The sequence below is a fragment of the Lynx rufus genome, unplaced genomic scaffold (assembly GCF_022079265.1).
Source record: "Lynx rufus isolate CCGP_SWC_20201006 ecotype Redwood Valley unplaced genomic scaffold, mLynRuf1.p SCAF_5, whole genome shotgun sequence".
Lineage (NCBI taxonomy): Eukaryota > Metazoa > Chordata > Mammalia > Carnivora > Felidae > Lynx > Lynx rufus.
The window spans coordinates 110927298-110948525 of record NW_025814867.1 but is presented as its reverse complement, the minus strand read 5'-3'; the positions used below and the strand labels follow the sequence as shown (position 1 = coordinate 110948525).

The window sequence follows — 21228 nt, the reverse complement described above, 5'->3', positions numbered from 1 at the left end:
AGAAAGACACATGTAAAAAAATAAGAGATAAACTAAGTGTTGTTTTCACCTCCTGTTTGGAGTGTGTACAGCTAAAGTTTTAATAAATTTTGAAATTATAGGGAAAAGAAGATTTTTAGAATGTGGTTATGGGCAAAACAATTTAGAAAAAAGTGAAATAAACAGTTTTTTTTGTTTCGGTGACAGATTTTCTCTGACTTTTTGACTTTTAGGAACACAACATGCATAATCCTAGTTGCTTTTAAAAATGTTAATTTTGAATGGATTCAATATATTCAGAAAATAATTATGTACAAAAATTTAAATTGAATTTATTAATCCTAGAAGCATTTAGAAATCTGTATTTAATTTGGTAGTGCTTAAAAATTCATGTTCCCCCCCATCATACCCCTTTAACTTGCATTGTGCAAATGCTTCCATATGCTAGAAGTTACTCACCATTTGGTTGAAGAAGAAAAATTCAGTTGCTAGTTTGAATAAACATTAACTTCATATGAACTTAGTCACGTTGTTTGCCTTGCTATAATTCTAAAGCAACTTGGGTTACAGTGTTTAGGTGATGTTGCCACAAACCATCAGGTGAGGGGAAATTCTGTTGTTTTATTTAGGCTTTGAAAATGTGTCCTTGATAGGTCATCAACAATAACCTGTAGCGTCGTACTAACAAATAGTATGGTTTTCAATGTCATAGAGTTAGGAAGAGATGCATTTCTGTTACTTGGCAACCCCAAAGCTTTGGATTTGCTTTGTGTTGAACCTTCTAGCAAAGTAGACAGTTACTTATTTTCCAGATTTAACTAGGATAAATGGACAAGACCTATACTTTCCTATTTTAAGAGCCATCTGAATCCCCAGTACGTTTCTACCAACCTTTGGCTTGTGAGGTTAGTAAGAAGCCACCATAATCAAAGAAGATTGATTGATTGATTGATTGATTATGAAATTTGTTGTCAGCTGGTTTCCATACAACACCCAGTGCTCATCCCAACAGGTGCCCTCCTCAATGCCCATCACCCACTTTCCCCTCCCTCCCCACCCCCCCATCAACCCTCAGTTTATTCTGTTTTTAAGAGTCTCTTAGGGTTTGCCTCCTTCCCTCTCTGTAACTTTTTTTTTCCCCTTCCCCTCCCCCATGGTCTTCTGTTAAGTTTCTCAGGATCCACATTAGAGTGAAAACATATGGTATCTGTCTTTCTCTGTATGACTTATTCACTTAACATAACACTCTCCAGTTCCATCCACGTTGCTACCAAAGGCCATATTTCATTCTTTCTCATTGCCAAGTAGTATTCCATTGTGTATATAAACCACAACTTCTATATCCATTCATCAGTTGATGGACATTTAGTCTTTTTCCATAATTTGGCTATTGTTGAAAGTGCTGCTATAAACATTGGGGTACAGGTGTCCCTATGTATCAGCACTCCTGTATCCCTTGGGTAAATTCCTAGCAGTGCTATTGCTGGGTTATAGGGTAGATCTATTTTTAATTTTTTGAGGAACCTCCACACTGTTTTCCAAAGTGGCTGCACCAGTTTGCATTCCCACCAACAGTGCAAGAGGGTTCCTGTTTCTCCACATCCTCTCCAGCGTCTATAGTGTCCTAATTTGTTCATTGTAGCCACTCTGACTTTGAATATTCTCACCTCAAAGAAGATTTAAAAAACCATAAACTCCCCCCCCACCATCATATCCCCCCAGACATGTGTCTTGATTTTGAATGTTAGGTATTGCTTGCTCAAAAGTAGAAGGAAACTTGGTTTAGGGGGAAGGAAAGTTCTATTTGATAGCTAAGTGCCATAGAGTTCCTAGCTCTCGATAGGAACTTGACCCTTACGTGAATTATTTAACGTCACTATTTTCAGCTGTTTGCTACTTTTTACAAGTGCATTTGTAATGTTGAAGGTCTGATAACTGAACTTTTGAATACTTTGTTCAGAAGATAACATTAATTTAGTTTGTGAGAGATGCCTTTTACTACTTAAGTTGGAGCGTATTCTGGTTTCTTGCTCATGGTTGTACTGTTGGAGACCATGTTTGTGGTTCCCTGGGGGCAGCATCAAAGACTACAACAGCAGCTGTATCAACAGGGATGTGCTTGTACATTATTATGATTTAAAAAGTATGTCGAGGGTTGGGCATTTTGCCCTAGAATACCGACTTTGTTGTCTGGAATAGTAAGGGATTTGGCAAAGTTACTTCAAAAAGAAACCAAGGATTTTTGCCCTGAAAAATAGAAAAATTCTAGTTCTTCATTTATTTGGTAGAAGAATTCTATCTCATATGATGGTATTTACAGTTCATTTACATATTTAATCATTAAAAATATGGTATTTATTTCTCAAAGATCACATTAAATTTTCTTTGTTTTATGGTTGCAAACAACCTTTCACATTCTAACAGGCTCTCTTGTACATTTTGACCAGATGAGAAGAGATAAACCCCATTCTTTATCAACTATAGGCCTGAAGCATTTCTGAACAGTAGACTTGAAATCTTTTTCCCTCACTTTCTTGTCCAACACTTTGGTGACCACATAGCAAAAGGAAAAAAAAATGTTTCTTGCGTGGTTACTAGTTATATTCTTGTTCTTATGAATTTGTAGTAGCTAAAATTTGATCACTACTTTTGTTTTGAATATGATCCCAAGTGATTATATATATTTCATTTAATTCCATTCCATTAAGAGGGTAACACTTTAGTAAATTTACCCATTTAAACTAATATTCTTGGAATCCTGTCAGTAGGGGAGATTTACATTATCTTATTAAGAGAATGTGAAATGGTAGTAAATTATTTTCCTCAAAACCATCTTCCCACCCCCCCCACCCCCAATGTGACAAAATCTTGGTTTCCTGATTGTAGTGGGAGACTCTTTCAGGCTGCTTCAAAGATTTTTAGAAATTGTCTGGCTGAGTTATGGATTTTTATTTATATAGATTTCTTATGTTTTGTACATTAAAATTATAAACAATGACTAAAACTCAGCTTTTGAGAATTCTGAGAGAATTACTTATTTTAAGTGGTTATTTCATGGCTAAAAAACAATTCATAATGTTTGTGAAGTTTTTGAAAAATATATTCTTTTTAACCATATACAAACAAAAATAAAATTTATTTCATGTTTAATTTTCTCCTTAAACCTAGCAGACTGTACATAACTGCTTGCTGATGTACTCAATGATGTATTCTTTTTCTTTAAAAGAATATATATATTATATATATATATTTAATATATAAAATGGTGATGCCATTAGAACTTTTTTTGTTCATCTGACATTTATTGGACACTTACTGTAAGCTAGGCACAGCTCTAGGCATGATACCTGTGTGAGTTATGTACTAAGTATTCCCATACAGCACTGAATTCTTGGCAGAATTTTATGATTTCTCCTCTTTGCCACTATTTAGCATAATATCAGGAGCATAAATTCTGGAACCAGACTGTTAAAATTGGAATCTTGGCTAGAATACTTACTAGATGAGTGTTCATAAACTATATAACCCCTCTTTGCTTCAACTTTTGCATATGTAAACTGGGGCCAGTGATGATTGTGGTTACTTCATAGGGTTGTTGTGAGAATCAAAATAACACCTGGACAGTATTTGGAACACTGCTTGGCACAAAGATAGTGCTCTATAAAGTGTGAGTCAGTACTACTACCATGAATAGTAATATTACTGTGACTTTTAAGTGCTGTCATCCTGCTTGTGCTGTCTTCTCTTTTTAAATTTCTTTAATTTTAGAAAACATAACTGAGCTTGTTAGAACTAAGTGCAAAATAAGAGTAAATTGCATGAAACCCTAGATTCCCTTCCAAGGAAACAAAATGCTGTGTATGTCTTGGCATTACATTTTGGCTACTGAGAACCTTTTCTTCGTAGACACACACAGCCTTTAATAGGCCATGGTTATAAATTAATCTTCAATAAGAAAAAAATAAGTAGAATTGATCTATTAAGGACTTGTTTTTTAGGGAAAAAGATCTTGCAGAAGCTCTGGAAGCAGGAGGTTGTGATCTTGAAACTTTGAGAAATATAATTCAGGGAAGACCACTACCTGCTAATCTGAGGGCCAAAGTTTGGAAGGTAAAGTAACTGAAAACTAAAGCAAAATGTCATCACTTAAGAATAACATTTGAGAATTTTTATGTTCATTTGTCTAAGTTGCAGAAAACTTTATCATCTTCTGACCATGTTGCATCTAGAGAATTTATCAAACAGAGCAACTTAAATGGTGTGTTTCTGTCATGTTTGGTTATTTAATAATATAGGTTTTGAAGGGCAATGCTTTTTCTTTTGTAGTCATTACAAATGATGTTTATAAAGATTGTTTAATGAAATGGGAAAATGCAACCAATGAGTAAAATAGGATTTATAATTGCAGACATGGAATTATCTCAGCTGTATTAAAGACAAGGTGGGGAGAGGACATAGGTCTCTCTGTGTGTTGGAATTATAGGACATTTTACTTTGCTTTATTTTCCTCTTCATCTGTTCTGTAGTGCATGTGTCACTTTTTAATTTTAAATTAAGATTTTGTTATGATTACAAAAGAAATACTGTTTGTTAAAACATACAAGCAGCAGATAAGATAAAAACTATCTACTGCCTATCACCTATGGGTAAAACACATAATAATGTCTTGGTATATATCTTTTTATTTTTTCTTCTCTGCACATATATCTGTAACAGAAATGGAATAATAATTGTACATAGCATTCTGAATGTTTTATTGTAGAAATTTAAAACACATACAAAAGTAGACTTACATAATGAACCCCCATGACCCATCACTTAGTTTTAACTGTTAATATTTGGCCAGTCTTGTGTGATTAGTATCTCTATGCTTTCCTCCCTGTCTCACCCACTGGATTATTTTAAAGCAAATCCTTGGTTGCACACTAAAATACTTTAGTACGAAAGTCTAAAAGATAAGACTTTTAAAATAAGCATAATACCATTAAACTAAAAAAAATAATAATTCCTTAATGTGTCCTCACATGGCTGAAGGGATAGGGGCTCTCTGGGGTCTCTTTTATGAAGGCACTAATTCCATTATGAGGGCTCCACCCTCATGACCTAATCACCTCCCAAAGGCCTCACCTCTAAATAACATCGCATTGGGGATTAGGTTTCAACATCTGAATTTTGTGGGAGGACACAAACATTCAGTCTATAATATTGATGATGTTTGCTGAAATAAATTTGTGTATGCTATTCACTGGATTGACATGAAGTAGTAAAATTTAATGTAGGGAGATTTAAAATAATTGTGTTCATTATGATATGACTGAAGGGATCAGCATTTGGTGGAGTGTAAATACATTACTTTGTAATCTTTGAAGTATGTATTATTATTTCAAAATTCAGGACTTTCCATTATTACAGTATATTTTCTAAAAATGAGACATGACATACAAAGCTAATTGCTTTTATCTTTCTTCCAGATTGCTCTAAATGTTGCAGGAAAAGGTGATAGTTTGGCATCATGGGATGGTATTTTAGACTTGCCAGAACAGAATGCCATTCACAAAGATTGTGTAGAGTTTATCGGTAAGTTTAATAATTGTTTTCAAACTGAAAAATTTTGAAAATAATATTGTGAGGTAGAAGAGTTACTCTTTAATAGAATCATCTTGTTACAGTTTGGGATATGTTAAATTTGTGAACGGCTAGTAAACAGTCGTAGGACTTCTCTTTGGAAATTCTTATGAAGTAATATCTAGTATTTATAAGAAAGAAAGCCCAATTTTTAGTGTAGGGTTTTCTTTGTTTTTTTTTTTTGTTTTTTGGCTTATATGTTCAGTTCTTCTGGTACCTTTATAGTTTTGTTGCAGTTTTAAAATTGTTTTTTTGTGAAAAGGTCTGTATGATCTTTAGTCTTCACATTAAAGGGGTCTGTGTTCTAAAAGTTTACCTATAAACTATTGCAGATCATAGGTAATGATCTGTAATAAAAAAAACCCACAAAACTATTTTAAGTCGTGGATGAAAAGGTTTCTTGTCACTCCACAAGGTCTTTTCAAGCTTAAATGAATTTAGTTTGTATTTTTATTTATTTATTTTATTTATTTATTTATTTATTTATTTATTTATTTTTTTCAACGTTTATTTATTTTTGGGACAGAGAGAGACAGAGCATGAACGGGGGAGGGGCAGAGAGAGAGGGAGACACAGAATCGGAAACAGGCTCCAGGCTCTGAGCCATCAGCCCAGAGCCTGACGCGGGGCTCGAACTCCCGGACCGCGAGATCGTGACCTGGCTGAAGTCGGACGCTTAACCGACTGCGCCACCCAGGCGCCCCTAGTTTGTATTTTTAAATTCATCTATAGTCCTTAGTGTCTTTTTGTTTTTCTTTTTATTACAATTTAGTTAAATTTTATTAGATAGGCTTTTGTGTACTAACCACAACAGAAACATTATTGCTAGTGTATTCAAAGGAAAGGGAATTTATTGGTAGGGAATTAATAACCTTCTCTGACAAAGCTATAGTGACAGCTGCCCATCATTGGGTAGATGATAATCTTTTGTTTAGAAAACACCTTTTTGCTTTCCAGGAATATGGGTTAAGCATCTTTCCTACCTCTGTACCTCGGATTGCCCATTTTTATGTTTAACATATATATAGGTCAAGTATTATTGAGTTAAATACTGAATAGCTAGTAAATACTAAATAAAAGGAAACATGCTTTTGCGTAGTTTTCTTTTGCCCTTGTCATGCTCTGAGTACACTAAGGAAGTATTGTGTGTTTGAAAACAAGTGTTACTTGCAATAACTGAGTCTCTAACAGGCCCTTGGTAACTTAATTTTGACACTTATTTTCTAGAACAGCTTTCAGTGCCACAAGAGAAAGCAACAGAATTACTTTTGGATATTGAATCCGTAATCACCTTTTACTGTAAATCACGTAACATTAACTACAGCACATCCCTCAGCTGGATACATCTACTGAAACCATTGGTGCATCTTCAGTTGCCACGCAGCGATTTATACAACTGCTTTTATGCTATCATGAATAAGTACATCCCCAGGTAAAACACGTTTTAGTAATAATAGTTTTTTTTTTTTTTCAACGTTTATTTATTTTTGGGACAGAGAGAGACAGAGCATGAGCGGGGGAGGGGCAGAGAGAGAGGGAGACACAGAATCGGAAACAGGCTCCAGGCTCTGAGCCATCAGCCCAGAGCCCGACGCGGGGCTCGAACTCACGGACCGCGAGATCGTGACCTGGCTGAAGTCGGACGCTTAACCGACTGTGCCACCCAAGCGCCCCAGTAATAATAGTTTTTAAATGAATAAAAGTCTGATTTGTTTTGAACTAAAGTTAGATTTACTTTGGTGGTAAAGTAAAAGGTTCAAGTATTTGGATCTTAACTGTTATTTGACTTTATTTCTGTGGTTGTAAACATTTTTTAAAGGGTTCTTTGGTTAAGAATTTATGCTTGTAAAGTTGGTACAATCTTTTGGTAGTATCCCTATTATAATTTCTTTCCTTATAAAAATAACATTATAGTGTCTATACGAAAAGTAAAATTTTTGGAGTGCTGCCTTAAGTGAGGTGCTAGCATTACAGCTTGAAATGTAATCCTATATATGCAGGCACTGAACAAGTAATTAGGAGTGTGCTGAGTATTAGGAAGATGAAATTTAGAATGCTAAGGGCATATTCAGTGGGGGCGACCTAACTTGTCCTGGAGGTCAGAGATGACTTCCCTGGGCAAGTGACCCTTAGGCTGAGACTAGATAGGTAGATGTTTAGATGGTTGCAGGTGTGGAGGGCCAGAGGAGAGGTAGTGCAGGGGCTGCATCCATGAGGCCGGAAAGAATTCTTGTAGTTCCCTGTGCTACCGATTAGGTAGTCAGGATTTCAGAGCGAAGAGGAACTTTTGACATAATCTGCACAGGGAATTTTGGATGCACACTGGAGTCCTTGAGGGAGCTCTTAAAAATCCTGATGCGTATTTTTATATCTGACTATCAAATCTCTGAGAAGGGCACCCAGGCATCATTGTTTTTTTAGAGCTTCTCAGTTGACTGCAATGTGCAGCCAAAGTAGAGAACTCTACTATTCTGGAGCTTGGTAGTTAAATGACTACCATTCTTTACTGCTTTCTGTGATACATACTATACTTGTATATCTCTGATATACAAGTACAAAAACTGAGGCAAAGAAAGAGATTAAAGACTTACTCATGATTACACGTCTGGTGTATGTCTGAGTCAAGATTTGAACCTAAGTTTGGATGGCCACCTGTGTTTTAACTAATACGGTTTTCCACCCTGGTTGCTTGTTAGAAACCACTGAATAACTTTTTCTTTAATAGCTCAAGATACCATTTTCAGATCATAAAATTTATCCTTTTACTGTGTGTATAGCTCATTGTTTTTTAGTATAGTCACAGGATTGTGCAGCCATAACCACAAAATTTTTTAGAACATTTTCATCTCCAAGAAGGAATCCTGTACCCATTAGTAGTCAACTCTCCATTTTCCCCCAACACTGTCAGCCCTAAGCAACCACTTCCTGAGGCAATCTTTCTGTGTCTGTGAATTTACATGCATTGCATGGCTATATCACATTTTATTTACTCATTCAATAGTTGGACATTTGGATTATTTTCACATTTTGGTTATGACTAATGCTGCTATGAACATTTGTGTACAAGTTTTTGTGTAGACATGTATTTCATTTCTCTTGGGTATGTACCTAGAAGTGAAATTGCTGAGTTATATTGTGACTCTATGTTTAACCTTTTGAGGAATTGCCAGCCTTTTCCATAAGTATATCATTTTACATTCCCACCGGTAGTGAATGAAGATCCCACTTTTTCCACTGTCAACATTAAAAAAAAAATTATTATAGCCAAACTAATGAGTGTGAAGTGATATCTCATTATGGTTTTGCTTTGCATTTCTGTGATAGTCAGTGATGTTTAGCATCTTTCATGTGCTTTCTGGCAGTGTGTGTATCTTCTTTGGGGAAATGTCTGTTTAGCCCAAGAACTTTTAAAACATGTGGGTCCTTGAAGTTTCAACTATAAGTGCACTAGGTAGAGCCTCATATTTTTTAAAAACTCCCCAGGGTAGAGAACCTCTTTGCTACCTTGAAGCCACAGTGCTTCATATACATAAAACAGACCCAGAGATGCTGGGAATCAGGACTGTGGTCGTGGTAGAGCAAGACTGGAATTCATACTTACGAATCATTCAGTGGCACTAGGTTTCTCAACTGCTTGTATTTTACCACTGCTCGGTGTAACAGAGCTAGTGATGGAAAGGGACATGATGCTCCAACTTTTTCTCTAGAGACTATGTTGGTAGTGGCAGTTAGTAATAGTAGGGGAGGGGGCTTTACCCTGAGTTGTATAGTACACTATCTTGTTAGGTTCCTCCAGGTACTGTTTCTATGAGTTCCACATGTAATACAGCACTCCAGGCAGGGTCAGCATTAATGCCTCTGGATAGAACACAGCCCCACAAAATGCTGCTAGAAGAATTCCATTGTAATGTATCTTCTCATTACAGATCCAGTGTAACATGGGTAGAATCCTGTCAAGTCAAGCACAGTGCCTTGCAGTGGAGAGTAGCTTTGCAGTACAGAGCTATTAAATGAATAGATGCTGTTGCAGTAGCTAACTCCCTGAGATGTCCTGCTAGGGACACATACTAGGCAATGGTTCCTACAATTTTATGTCTCTACTCTAAGGTTTCCGTGTCTTGCCTTAACAGTCAATTGCCTTGCATATATTAGAGTGGGGAAAGTATTCAGATGAAGGAAGAGGTAATCTTGCCAGTATGAATCCAGTTCTGTCTCTGGGCTTCTGAATTAACAGCCTAGGGCCTTCTCTACAAAATTTCCCTGTTATCTACAATATAAAAAAAAAAAAGTAGATAGAGAGTCATACCAAATCCTGGCATTGATCTCAGATCTTGGTTTTGCAGAAATTGTTTTTCATTGTTCCTACTTAAATAGCATTTGACAATATTCTTTATCAGTGCTTTTATGTTAAAACCGTGACATTCATTTCATTAGCTTTTTCACATGAAGCCTTTTGCTTCATTTCAATTTCTTTACAATTTGCTTTTTTAGAGACTGTGCTTCTACCAAAATACCGCTTGTTGAAATACTGAATTATATATAGAGAAGAGTCGTATGGCATAATAGTTTAATGCACAGTTTTTGTGTACAGCTCTTAGCTGACTTTTTAAACTATGTGACCTTGGGTGAGTTACTTGCCCACAGCTAAGCTTCAGTTTTCTCATCTGTAAAATGAGGAGAATAATAGTAACTGTTTCATAGGGTTGCTTGTCAAGATAAAATTAGATAACTTTGTAAAGTGCCTGTTACAGTGTCTGACATGTGATATTTTCTCAGTAAATATTGACTTTTATTGAGCTCACCTGTCCTTGAGCTGTTTACATTTTTATTGATTCATTAGACACAAGGGAAGAAGGCACTCTTGTTTAATAAAGTGTTTTGTACCTCTTGGGATTCATTCTGAGCACTAGTACCCAGGCCACTTCAACTAAGGCTCTTGATCCAGTATTTTGTTACCTGTGGCTATTTCAGACTTTTACCTCTGCTAAAGGACATTCCTAATTGAGTATGTTAACTATGGAGCTAACCTAAAGCCTTCCTAGGAGTTTCCTTGTATTTGGAGGGGAAGAAGAGAGCTGGACTTTTTTTTTTTTTTTTTTTTTTTTTAGACCTCTGTAGTTCTCCTTTTGGGATGTAGAACTTGTCAAAATAACCTAAATGGTCCTGCTCTTTCCAGTGGTCCCTGTAGTTCTTTCTTTTGAGTGCTGCCTGGGTTGAGCTGGAGAGAATCTCCTTAGAGTTGGCTGTAGACCTGCTGTTTCTACAAACTTTCTGTCAAATCAGGGATATTAGGTGTTAGCAAGAGATTTCTGGCTGATGTATCAGGTAGGCTTGCTGTGAATGCTGTGGTGTTCAGGCATTTTGGGGGGTGGGGAGAAGGAGGTGGGTGTTGCAGGAGGACTAGTTACTGATATGATCATTTCTGATCCATTAATGCAAAAATCTTGCTTCTCTTGTCTTTTAGGGATTGTTCTCTGAAGGGAAGACCATTTCATCTTTTCCGATTACTCATCCAATACCATGAGCCTGAGCTTTGTTCTTTTCTTGATACAAAGAAAATTACTCCAGACTCCTATGCACTCAACTGGGTAATAAAGTGAAAGTAGGAACACTTAATGAAAAATAGCTTTCTATAAAACTATAGTTAGGTTTATTTTCCCCCAAGGAAGAGAAAGAAAAGTACTAAATTATAGACCATTACTACTTAAACCAAAGGAGTAAAATTATTGGTACTTCCAAAATAGGTTTTTTTAGTTCTTGACCATGTTAGTTCAGATTATTTAAAATGAAGTTTAGCCTTTTGTTTTACATGTATCTCATATTGCATAGATAGTACATTCATATGTAATATTTGTGAGATATATGTATGCAATATGTGCTAATATGGGCATGTAATATATGTAAATATGTGGTATGTATCAGTTCACTTTAAAACTTTGTGTGATTAAATTGTTGATGGTATGTATAAGAATTGATATCCAAACATGAGGAAAATGACTTAAGATTATATTGATCATTAAGAAATGATCAATATAAAGAAATACAAAGTACATCTCAGTGCTCTGTTATTCTATATATTTTGAATGGGAAGTTTTATTATTCTGGGTCAGTGGTTCTCAGACCCTTTGGTGTCAGGACTTTTTATACCCCATGTTTATTCAGGATCTCTAGTTTATACAGATTATGATGGTTAGAAATTAAAACTAAGAAATTTAAATATTCATTTAGAAGTAGTGATAAATCCATTACATGTTAACATTAATAGCCTATTTTTCTAATGCAAAATAACTGTATTTTCCAAAAGAAAATTAGAATAGTGACATTGTTTTATATTTTTGCAAATCTCAATATTCGGGTGGATCACAAATAGGTAGATTCTCATACCTGCTGCTTTATTCAGTCTGTGATGGTACCACAATTCATGTAGCCTTTGGAAAAGTATTGTTCACTTGTGAGAGAACGAGTATGAAAAAGGCAATTAAAGTTCACGTGTTATTATGAAAATAGTTTGACCTCGTGGACTCCCCTGTAAAAAATACTCTTGGGGACGTCTAGGGCTCCTCAGACTACACTTTGAGAACTGCTCTTCTCAATTAACTTGAAGATCTTTCTAAAACAGTGATTGAGTCCTAGAAGAATATATATTCAGAAATTAAACATACTCTTTGATCATGTCTTAACCTAGCTTTCTTCAGAAAGGATTCCTTTCTTCCACTTATTAACTGTGTGATTTAAAACACTTAGCCTCTGAGCTTCAATTTCTTTATCTGTAAAATGGGAATAATAATAATACCTACCTCAGAGGGGATGAGATAAGTAAACAATCAGGAAAAGGTACTTAAGAGAATCCTAACTGGTTTCAACTGTCATATTAAATCTCAGACTGCAGCAGCCTACTCTTTAGTGTTAGCCACAGGCTTATCACTTTGAGTTGAAATCATAAAACACCTATAAAATTGTAGTTTCACTGAGATTCATATATTGCCATTCATACTTATTTGTATTCAAGTAAAAAACTAAGCATTCTGATGCCTTATAGAGGTCTCTGCTGTCACATCATGCCTCAGAAATGCTCTTTATGTTGCCACAACTCTGAATTAGTCCTCAGTTCCGGTAGTAGATTTTACCAAGTACTAAAACAACTGGTTTCTCTTCAGTCAATGCCCCAACTAGTTCTTGCTATTAGTATCATGTCTGTGGAATGGAGTCTTTTTTTTTTTTTTTTTTTTAATCATGAGATGAAACCATTAAAGCTAGTTCTTAAACCTTGAGGGACCTACAACTGTGAGCAATGCAATGATAGCTGTAGTTTGGCTATGTGACTTTAATGATGGCCATATATTGCATGTATGCATATATTGCAGTTCTATTTGTATTTACATCTTTGGGATTTGTAATAGTAACCTTTTTTTCTCTCAAAGTTTACTTATTTTTGAGAGAGAGAATGAGTGGGGAAGGGGCCGGTGGGGGGGGGGGGCGGGGACAGAGGATCTGAAGCAGGCTCTGTGCTGACAGCAGAGACCCCGATGGGGGACTTGAACTCACAAACTGCGAGACCATAACCTGAACCAAAGTCGGACACTTAACTGACTGACTGAGCCACCTAAGTGCCCCTGGTATTTGTAATAGTAATCTTATTTGTAATAGTAATTTTTAAAACAACAAAAAAACAGTAACATTTTATACTTAAAAGCTTTGTGGTGAAGTGTAATGGCAGTTAGCTTGGGCTGTGGAATCTCAGGTCATTTTTCTAGTGTAAATACTGCCACTCACTATCTCTTTGAGCTTGGGAAGGTTGTTTAACACCAGTTTATTTCCTCACATGTAAAATGGGGAGAAAAATGTCAGCGTTGAAGGACTGTTGTGAGACTATTTTAAATAAGAGATAATAAAGGATATGTGACAGTAGTTTAGTACTGGCACAAAATATGCACCAATGTATATGTTCCCATTAGCCATTAAAAATGTTTTCGATTTAAACCCCTAAATGGAATTGTTTCTGTAGCTAATGAAAATCGAATAAAAATATCACTGAGTTTATGCAGTTTAAAACACAGGCTCTAGAGAAACTTATTAAACAGCTCTTTTATTTAAGAGAGAAGACCACAGAGCTCCTGAAACACAGGGATATAAATGTCTCATGTATTTCAGATGATGGACATGTAAGCTTTGGCAGCAAGTCACCTTGCTTGTCATTGAAAGTTGACTCTGTTCTTAACTAACCATGTTTGATCCTTACAGTTACCTTGTAGGTGAAGAACCATAATAATTATGCTGGGTACCCTTATAGTGGTAGTTATGCCAGTTATTATGTTATGGCATATATGTATTAGTGACTTTAGATACTCTAGGTTAATTATCTCTCCACAACAATGGTAGAAGAACGGTAGCAGTATTCTCCCCCCCCCCCTTTTAAGTAGAAATGGGAGTTTTAGAGGTTAAGTAATATGCCCTAAGTCACACAGCTAGTAAGTGGTGTCATTATGCCTTGAATCTACATATTCTGCCTTTGCATTACATACATTAAAATTAAGCTACACATTAAGTATCAGGTGCAGATAATTGGATATAATGTTACACAGTTGTTTTCATACTTTTAAAAGAACAGGTCATTTCCAGTGGTTTATGTCTCATTTCATTTCCTGATTACAGCTCGGAAGCCTTTTTGCATGTTACTGTTCCATTGAAGTCACTCAGGCAATATGGGATGGATATCTACAACAAGCAGATCCATTTTTTATTTATTTCTTAATGTTAATAATCCTTGTTAATGCAAAGTAAGTATCAAGTTGCTTAGATTTTTTTTTGCCTTTCTAGTCTCAGGATGTTCTGTTAATATTTAACTCAAATTCATTTGTTTCTCTTTTACAGAGAAGTTATTTTAGCACAGGAGTCTGATAGCAAAGAAGAAGTTATCCGTAAGTAACTTACTGTAGAGAAAATATTTCATGTCACTTAATTTTCTAAAACTCAGTTTTCTCATCTGTATATTTCAGAGATTAGTCTACAGAACTCTGAGGTTTCATTCAACTCATATACACTCTATAGGTACAGACCTTAAGGCCTATTTTCCCTTGATTTTGCCATCCTCATTCATTTCTTCCATGTTTTTTTCAGTCTTTCAGTTCCTTTTCATATACTGTTTCTTACGTTTCATTGTTCATACCAGATGCCCTCCTCTTTCTCCCCTCTTCCTTCTTAATTTACCTTTGAATACTCAGATTTCATAATTACTTTCATTGTGGAAATTTGGTACTTTTTTTGGGTTTTCGCCATTCTAGCCCCCACACAGATTTAGTTATTACTTCCTCTTTGTACTGCCACTTTGTATTATTTGTATTATATAAATAATACATATAATGTTTATCTCACAACATTATAGTGGTTAATTTTCACATTTCTCACACAAGACAGAATTCCTTAAGTCAGGAATTATTTCTTAGTCACTTTTTGTTTCCAGGGGCCCTGGCACTTAACATGTGTTTGTTAAATAAATCACAGTGCTACAATCAAGGCTAATGAATATGATTTGATTGCCTGAAACGATGTTTCACTAACAGCAGAATTGCATTAATAGTGTCAGCTCCTTTGGGAAACTCCACTACTCCTCAAGCAGTTTTAAAGGCTTCACTATTGACATTCCATTTATGTAGTTTTTATTATGTTGAAGATATTCTAGCTTTGCTACATAAATAATGTTCATGATTGTATTTTCCACAGTTTTTAAAAATGTTCTCATATCTGTAATTGTTTTTCAGAGTTCTTAGAAAATACTCCATCCAGTTTGAATCTAGAAGATATAGAAGACCTTTTCTCTCTGGCTCAGTATTATTGCAGTAAAACACCAGCTTCATTTAGGAAGGTATAAGACAAATTACCAGCTTCAGTATTTCACATTTTGTACATTGTTTTATTGTTCATGTTGTGTCCACTTCAGTTAAAATACTCTAGATTGTCATTCTTTTTTTTTTTTTTAATATTTATTTTGAGAGAGAGAGAGAGAGAGAGAGAGAGCATGCATGAGCAGGGAAGGGCAGAGAGAGAGAGGGAGAGAATCCCAAGCTGGCTCTGTTCTGTCAGTGTGGAGCCCTAGGTGGGGCTCGATCTCATGAACCTTGAAATCATGACCTGAGCCGAAATCAAGAGTTGGGCACTTAACTGACTAGGCCACCTAGGTGCCCCTCTTTTCTGTCGTCTGTGTTGCAGTTTTATGTGATTTTTCACTATAAATACTTGCCCCAGTGGAGGGACAGATTGAAAAGAGAGCATACACATATGCTAGGAACCATTTCACCTCACTCTGATTATTAATTATTTCTGATCATGAGAAAATGGAGAGATTTCTTATGCTAGTGCTTTCTTGACTTTAAATATTACAGAAAGCTGATGGAGGATGTATAATTATGTCTCCTTTATCTGGAGTTCAGCTTTGCACAATTTTAATGATGCAGAGTTGTGACCAAAAGATCCTTTAGTCACATAGAGACTTAGAACCTTTCTCAGGCCAGACAAATGCTTTCAAATGAAAGGACACCAGATTAGAAACACAAGTGGTGTGAGTCCTAGAGAGTAAAACTCCAAGAAGCAAAAGCTAATAGTGGAGGAGGCACAGAATTACCATTTATAAAATAAGCAGATTTGTCTATGACCTCAGGTGCCCATGAGAGCAGTATTGTCTTTTATTTATTTGTTTTTAGGCATTCTATAATAATAATTGCTAGTTGGTGGTCATGTCGCTGAAATAGCAAGATGAGGTTAAATTATGTTCAGTATAATATGTGTCAAAAGGCAGAAAAGAAAAATCTTTTAAGAACATTTCCCCTGAAACTAATTAATTAAAAAAGAGATTTGTTTCTAGGGACTAATTTCAGCTATTTTAATAATTGCCTTATGTAGACCACCTCAGCTCCTAACAAAGTGGGACAAGTCAGATGATGGGATAGTGGTTTAGGATGCTGGATGAAAAAGAAGTTTTACTCTTTTCAGTCTTGTAAGAGGAACAGCTTTTATTCTTCAGACCTAGTAAATAATCTGCACTAGCAGTTGCTAATTAAACCAGGCTGTAGATCAGTTTATTGCATAATTTATGCCTTATTTTTGTTTTTATTATGTTAAAATATGAAAAGTTGTAACCATTTAAAAATTTAATATTTTTAGATAGTTTATAGGTGATATTAAATAGTTTAATAGTATATAGGTGATATTATAGGAAACAACTACGTAGAATGTTTTAGTTTTTCATCGCCTTTTATTTTGTATGAACTCTGACAAGGACTTTTTCTATATAGCCTTTTTGTAGCCATTAGCCTATAAGATTTGAGATGATACAATATTAAATTTTAAAAATCACATGACTCAAGGGTATTATATAATTATTTTCTTTTCATCATGGTTTATTAAGAATATTTTTTGAAAGAAAGATTGATTTTGTTTTTTCTTCATAATGTTTTAAAAATTTCTCTACAAACAGGATAATCACCATCTATTTGGTAGTAGTTTGTTGGGAATTAAGGATGACGATGCAGACCTGAGTCAGGCTCTTTGTCTGGCCATCTCGGTGTCAGAGATCCTTCAAGCAAATCAGCTTCAAGGGGTAAATAAAGAAAACCCACAGTTTGTTGGGGGAATGTCCCTTTTAAATGCAAAAACCAACATTTCCTCCCTGTTTGCTGTGAGGGATTAATGTGCTTAATCTTCTGTCCACGTGTTCATATTTTAAAGTTTTTACTTGAGAGAGAGAGAGAGAGAGGGTGTGCGCATTACTTGGTAGTAGGGGCAGAAGGAAGAGAGATTCAAGCAGGCTCTACGCTCAGCACGGAGCCCAACATGGGGCTCAATCCATGACCCTGGGATCATGACTTGAGCTGGAATCGAGAAGAGTCAGACACTCAACTGACTGAGCCATCCAGGTGCTCCCACATGCTTATTTTAAAACTGCCAGCTTGTGTGTGATTTTAATTGTCAATAATGAATTATTCTTGACAACTGTTTTCGTAAATTGCCAAATCTTTTGCTTTTAGCAAAGCAACAGAATATTGTATAAAGTACTTAAAAGGGTGAATTTAGCATTTATTAGTTAAATTCTGGGTAATTATACAGCTAATTGAATTACATGGTCTAATGCCATAAAGCATATGACAAAGAATTGAAGATATACCATAATTTTCTGTCTCCTGCTATCTTCATAAAAATCTAATGAGCCAGTTTTTTTCAATATGTTTATTACTAGTAGTGCAACAGTTAACCATGGGTATGTGTATTTGGAAGGTGGGTGTATTTCAAAGATGGAGGAAAGAACAGCCATGGAAAGACAGGTGTTTTACAATAGATCTTTTGAAAACAAACATTTCACATGTTTTTCTTAGAACTAGTATTAAAAACAAATGAAAACCTGTAATCCAGTTTGAAGATCCTCATGTGAACTTCCTCAGTTCAAACTGGCATTCCAGAACCTCCTGTCACCCCCAAAAGATGTTCTTGTATGAATTTAATTGTTGGCAACTTTGTAAACTTATTTGCAGAAATAGGAATTATATCTATATCTGTGTTTATAACTATATAGTTTTAAAATATACGTTTAACATACACATTAAAATTTTAAATTCCAGTATAGTTTTATAGCTCAAAATGACATTCTCCTGCTACATATTTTAAGACTTTCTAGTCAGGAACGGTATATACAAAGTGTTCAAAACAAATAAAGTTATTTAAAGATCTTGAGGTTATTTTCCTGTATCTCTGCTAATTGGGTCCTCCTAATTCTGTGAGATCCATTTTTTTTAATAAACCTATTCCCTCTTCTTTGGTTAATTGTAATACTATATTGTGTCAAATGTAACCCTCATGGCAAATTGCAGTATGTCACATGTTGTTTCCTCTTAGGAAGGAGTCCGGTTCTTTGTGGTGGATTGCCGTCCTGCAGAACAGTATAATGCTGGGCATTTGTCAACTGCTTTCCACTTAGATTCAGATCTGGTTAGTATAAATGCTAGTTAAAATTTTTTAATAAAGTAAGAGAATAAATAGGTTTTTCTTCCTTAGCTCAGAAATAAATATACATGTACTAGATTGGAGACATTTTCTTTCTGCTTAAGGAGGAAGTCTCTGCCCTTACAACAAAAGTGTTCTCAGGTTTCCTTTTCACCCAGAACACTCTTTTGGTATGATGAGAGTAGATGCAAACACTGTTAGGTATGGCTTACTATTGCTTACCATTGTTATGTCAGTAAATTCTAAACTTCTTACTGTGAATTGTCTGATGTAGCACTTAGCATAGTGCCTTGCATCTAGTAAGTACTCTATAAATATAAGCTCTTTCTATAACTGGGTAATTATTCTAGAAATTTTTACTATAAGCCTTTTTTTCCATCATGAGTACTTAAGCATAAACTAATATTTAATAAGGATAGTATGTGGCATACAGGTGCTCACTTGTTAAAATTTTTATACAAGGGTCACTTTACTTACAGGAGAAGATGAAGTAAATAATTAAATATTGTCAGAAATACTTAGAGCAGTTGGTAGAAGTAGGACTGACATCATTTAAACCATTCTGGTTATAAGAGCCTCAGAGATTAGGGAAGACAGAAAGAGGAGTAAGCCCTTTTGCTAACTATGCAGTCTGCCTTTCATCCAGCTCATCTGAAAAAGGTGATGCTAAGGCCTGAAAAGGCATGGAGGGGAATTTAGGTGGTATTGAGAGGAAACTTAGGGAAAATAGAGGTAGAACAACTCAGAGAGTTTTGGGTGCTTTAAGGAAGGTAATCCAAGCTTGTTTGCATCCTGAAAGTGAACCTGAACCTTTCTCATCCTTGGTTTGCCTAGGAGGGCCTAGTTTTTCTTTTATGCTTATTTAAGAATTTGCTCAAGTGATTCATGAAAACTTGATTTTTTTTCTTCAGAAAACTCAAAGAATGTCTTCAGAGCTAACTATTATCAGCTTGTTTAAGCTTCCAGACCTTTAGTATATATTTATATATTTCTTGCTTCCTTTTTCTTTTTACTTGATTTTTCAGTTAACAGTTCACTTATTTTTTCACCAAACTGTTTCTTAGAGATCTTTCCATTCAGTACATTCTTTTTTAATATCCCCACTTTATTTATTTATTTATTTTTAAGTAAGCTCCAACGTGGGGCTTGAATTCATGACCCCAAGATCAAGAGTTGCATGCTCTACTGACTGAACCAGCCAATTGCTCCTAAGTGCATTCTTTTTAATGACTGTATAGTGGACCATGGTACAGGTATACTATAATTTATTGCCTAATTGATGTACATTTGGGTTATTTTCAGTTTTCTTGTAATGAACAATGCTGCAGTTAGATCCTTATACATGTTTTGTGAACTTGTACAAATACTTCTATAAAATAGACTACTAAAAGTAGAACTGTTGGTTTGAGGGTTGAGTATATAAAACATTACTAGAAATGCTTTATCACCCTTTAAAGAGACTGACCCAGCTTACACTTTATAACTAAGTGAGAATGTTTCAACATCGCATTATATAGCACATTTTATTTTACAGTGAGAATGTTTACAACATTAAGTAAGAATGTTTCATCATTGCATTATAGCACATTTTATTTTACAGTAATGATGGGTGAAAAACCATCATTGAGGTTAGTAATTCCAAGGTGGTAATTACTAGTAATGTTGAGCGTCTTTTTGCAAGTACACTGTTTACTTTTTTTTGTTTTGTTTTTTGTTTTTACAAATTGCTTTTCTGTGGTTTGTCAGTTTTTCTCTCGGATTTTCACTGTATTTTTTTGTTTATTTTTGAGAGAGAGAGAGCGGGAGGAGCAGACAGAGGGGGACAGAGGATCCAAAGTAGGCTCTGCACTAACAGCAGAGAGCCCAATGTGGGGCTGAAACCCGTGAACTATGAGATCATGACCCAAACCGAAGTCAGACACCTAACTGACAAGTCGCTCAGGAGCAGCGTCACTGTGCTTTTTATGTAGCCCTGTTGTAACATTGTAACAAATTTTTGAAGTTATTGGCATATCTGTTTCCTTGAAGGAAAGGAATTAACTTTTTTTGTCCTTTTAACTCTTGTACCTAGAGTAGTGCTAATAAATAAATTGGCTTCTACTATTTCTGACTGCCTTCTAAGAAGTATATCGTTTGCCATATAAGTGGAAACTAAAAAATATACCTTGTTTCAATGTATTGTTTTTAGCTATGGACCCTTTCACTCAGTGTTAAACTTTTCTTGTCATGATACCTAATGACACCATAGCTTGTTTAAGAAACAAACCAGATTTTTTTCTTAGCATATTTTCTTTGCATGTTTCATCTTTCTCTGAATCTTCAACTTTTGTTCTAATGTATTATAGGTACATTTATATGCATTTATTTTCTCTTATCCCAGGGATTTTATTTACAAGAGCCTTTTTCCCTTTGTTTTTGTTTTTTTTTTATTTTTTATTTTTTAAAATTTACATCCAAATTAGCATATAGTGAAGCAATGATTTCAGGAGTAGATTCCTTAATGCCCCTTACCCATTTAACCCATCCCACCTCCCACAACCCCTCTAGCAACCCTCAGTTTGTTCTCCATATTTATGAGTCTCTTCTGTTTTGTCCCCCTCCCTGTTTTTATATTCTTTTTGTTTCCCTTCCCTT

The 21228-nt window shown here is 35.2% G+C and overlaps 1 protein-coding gene across 2 annotated transcripts in view; it reads left to right on the top strand.

Annotated features, from left to right (window-relative positions):
- Positions 1 to 21228, top strand: part of TBC1D23 (TBC1 domain family member 23) — a 59644-nt gene that overhangs the window by 17687 nt on the left and 20729 nt on the right. For both annotated transcript variants that reach the window (XM_047100379.1, XM_047100378.1), the window contains exons 2-10: positions 3978 to 4089; positions 5451 to 5556; positions 6832 to 7036; positions 11069 to 11192; positions 14257 to 14381; positions 14476 to 14522; positions 15363 to 15466; positions 17075 to 17197; positions 18487 to 18579. In XM_047100379.1, coding sequence (XP_046956335.1) covers positions 3978 to 4089; positions 5451 to 5556; positions 6832 to 7036; positions 11069 to 11192; positions 14257 to 14381; positions 14476 to 14522; positions 15363 to 15466; positions 17075 to 17197; positions 18487 to 18579 — 1039 coding nt within the window. The remainder of the gene's footprint in view (positions 1 to 3977; positions 4090 to 5450; positions 5557 to 6831; positions 7037 to 11068; positions 11193 to 14256; positions 14382 to 14475; positions 14523 to 15362; positions 15467 to 17074; positions 17198 to 18486; positions 18580 to 21228) is intronic.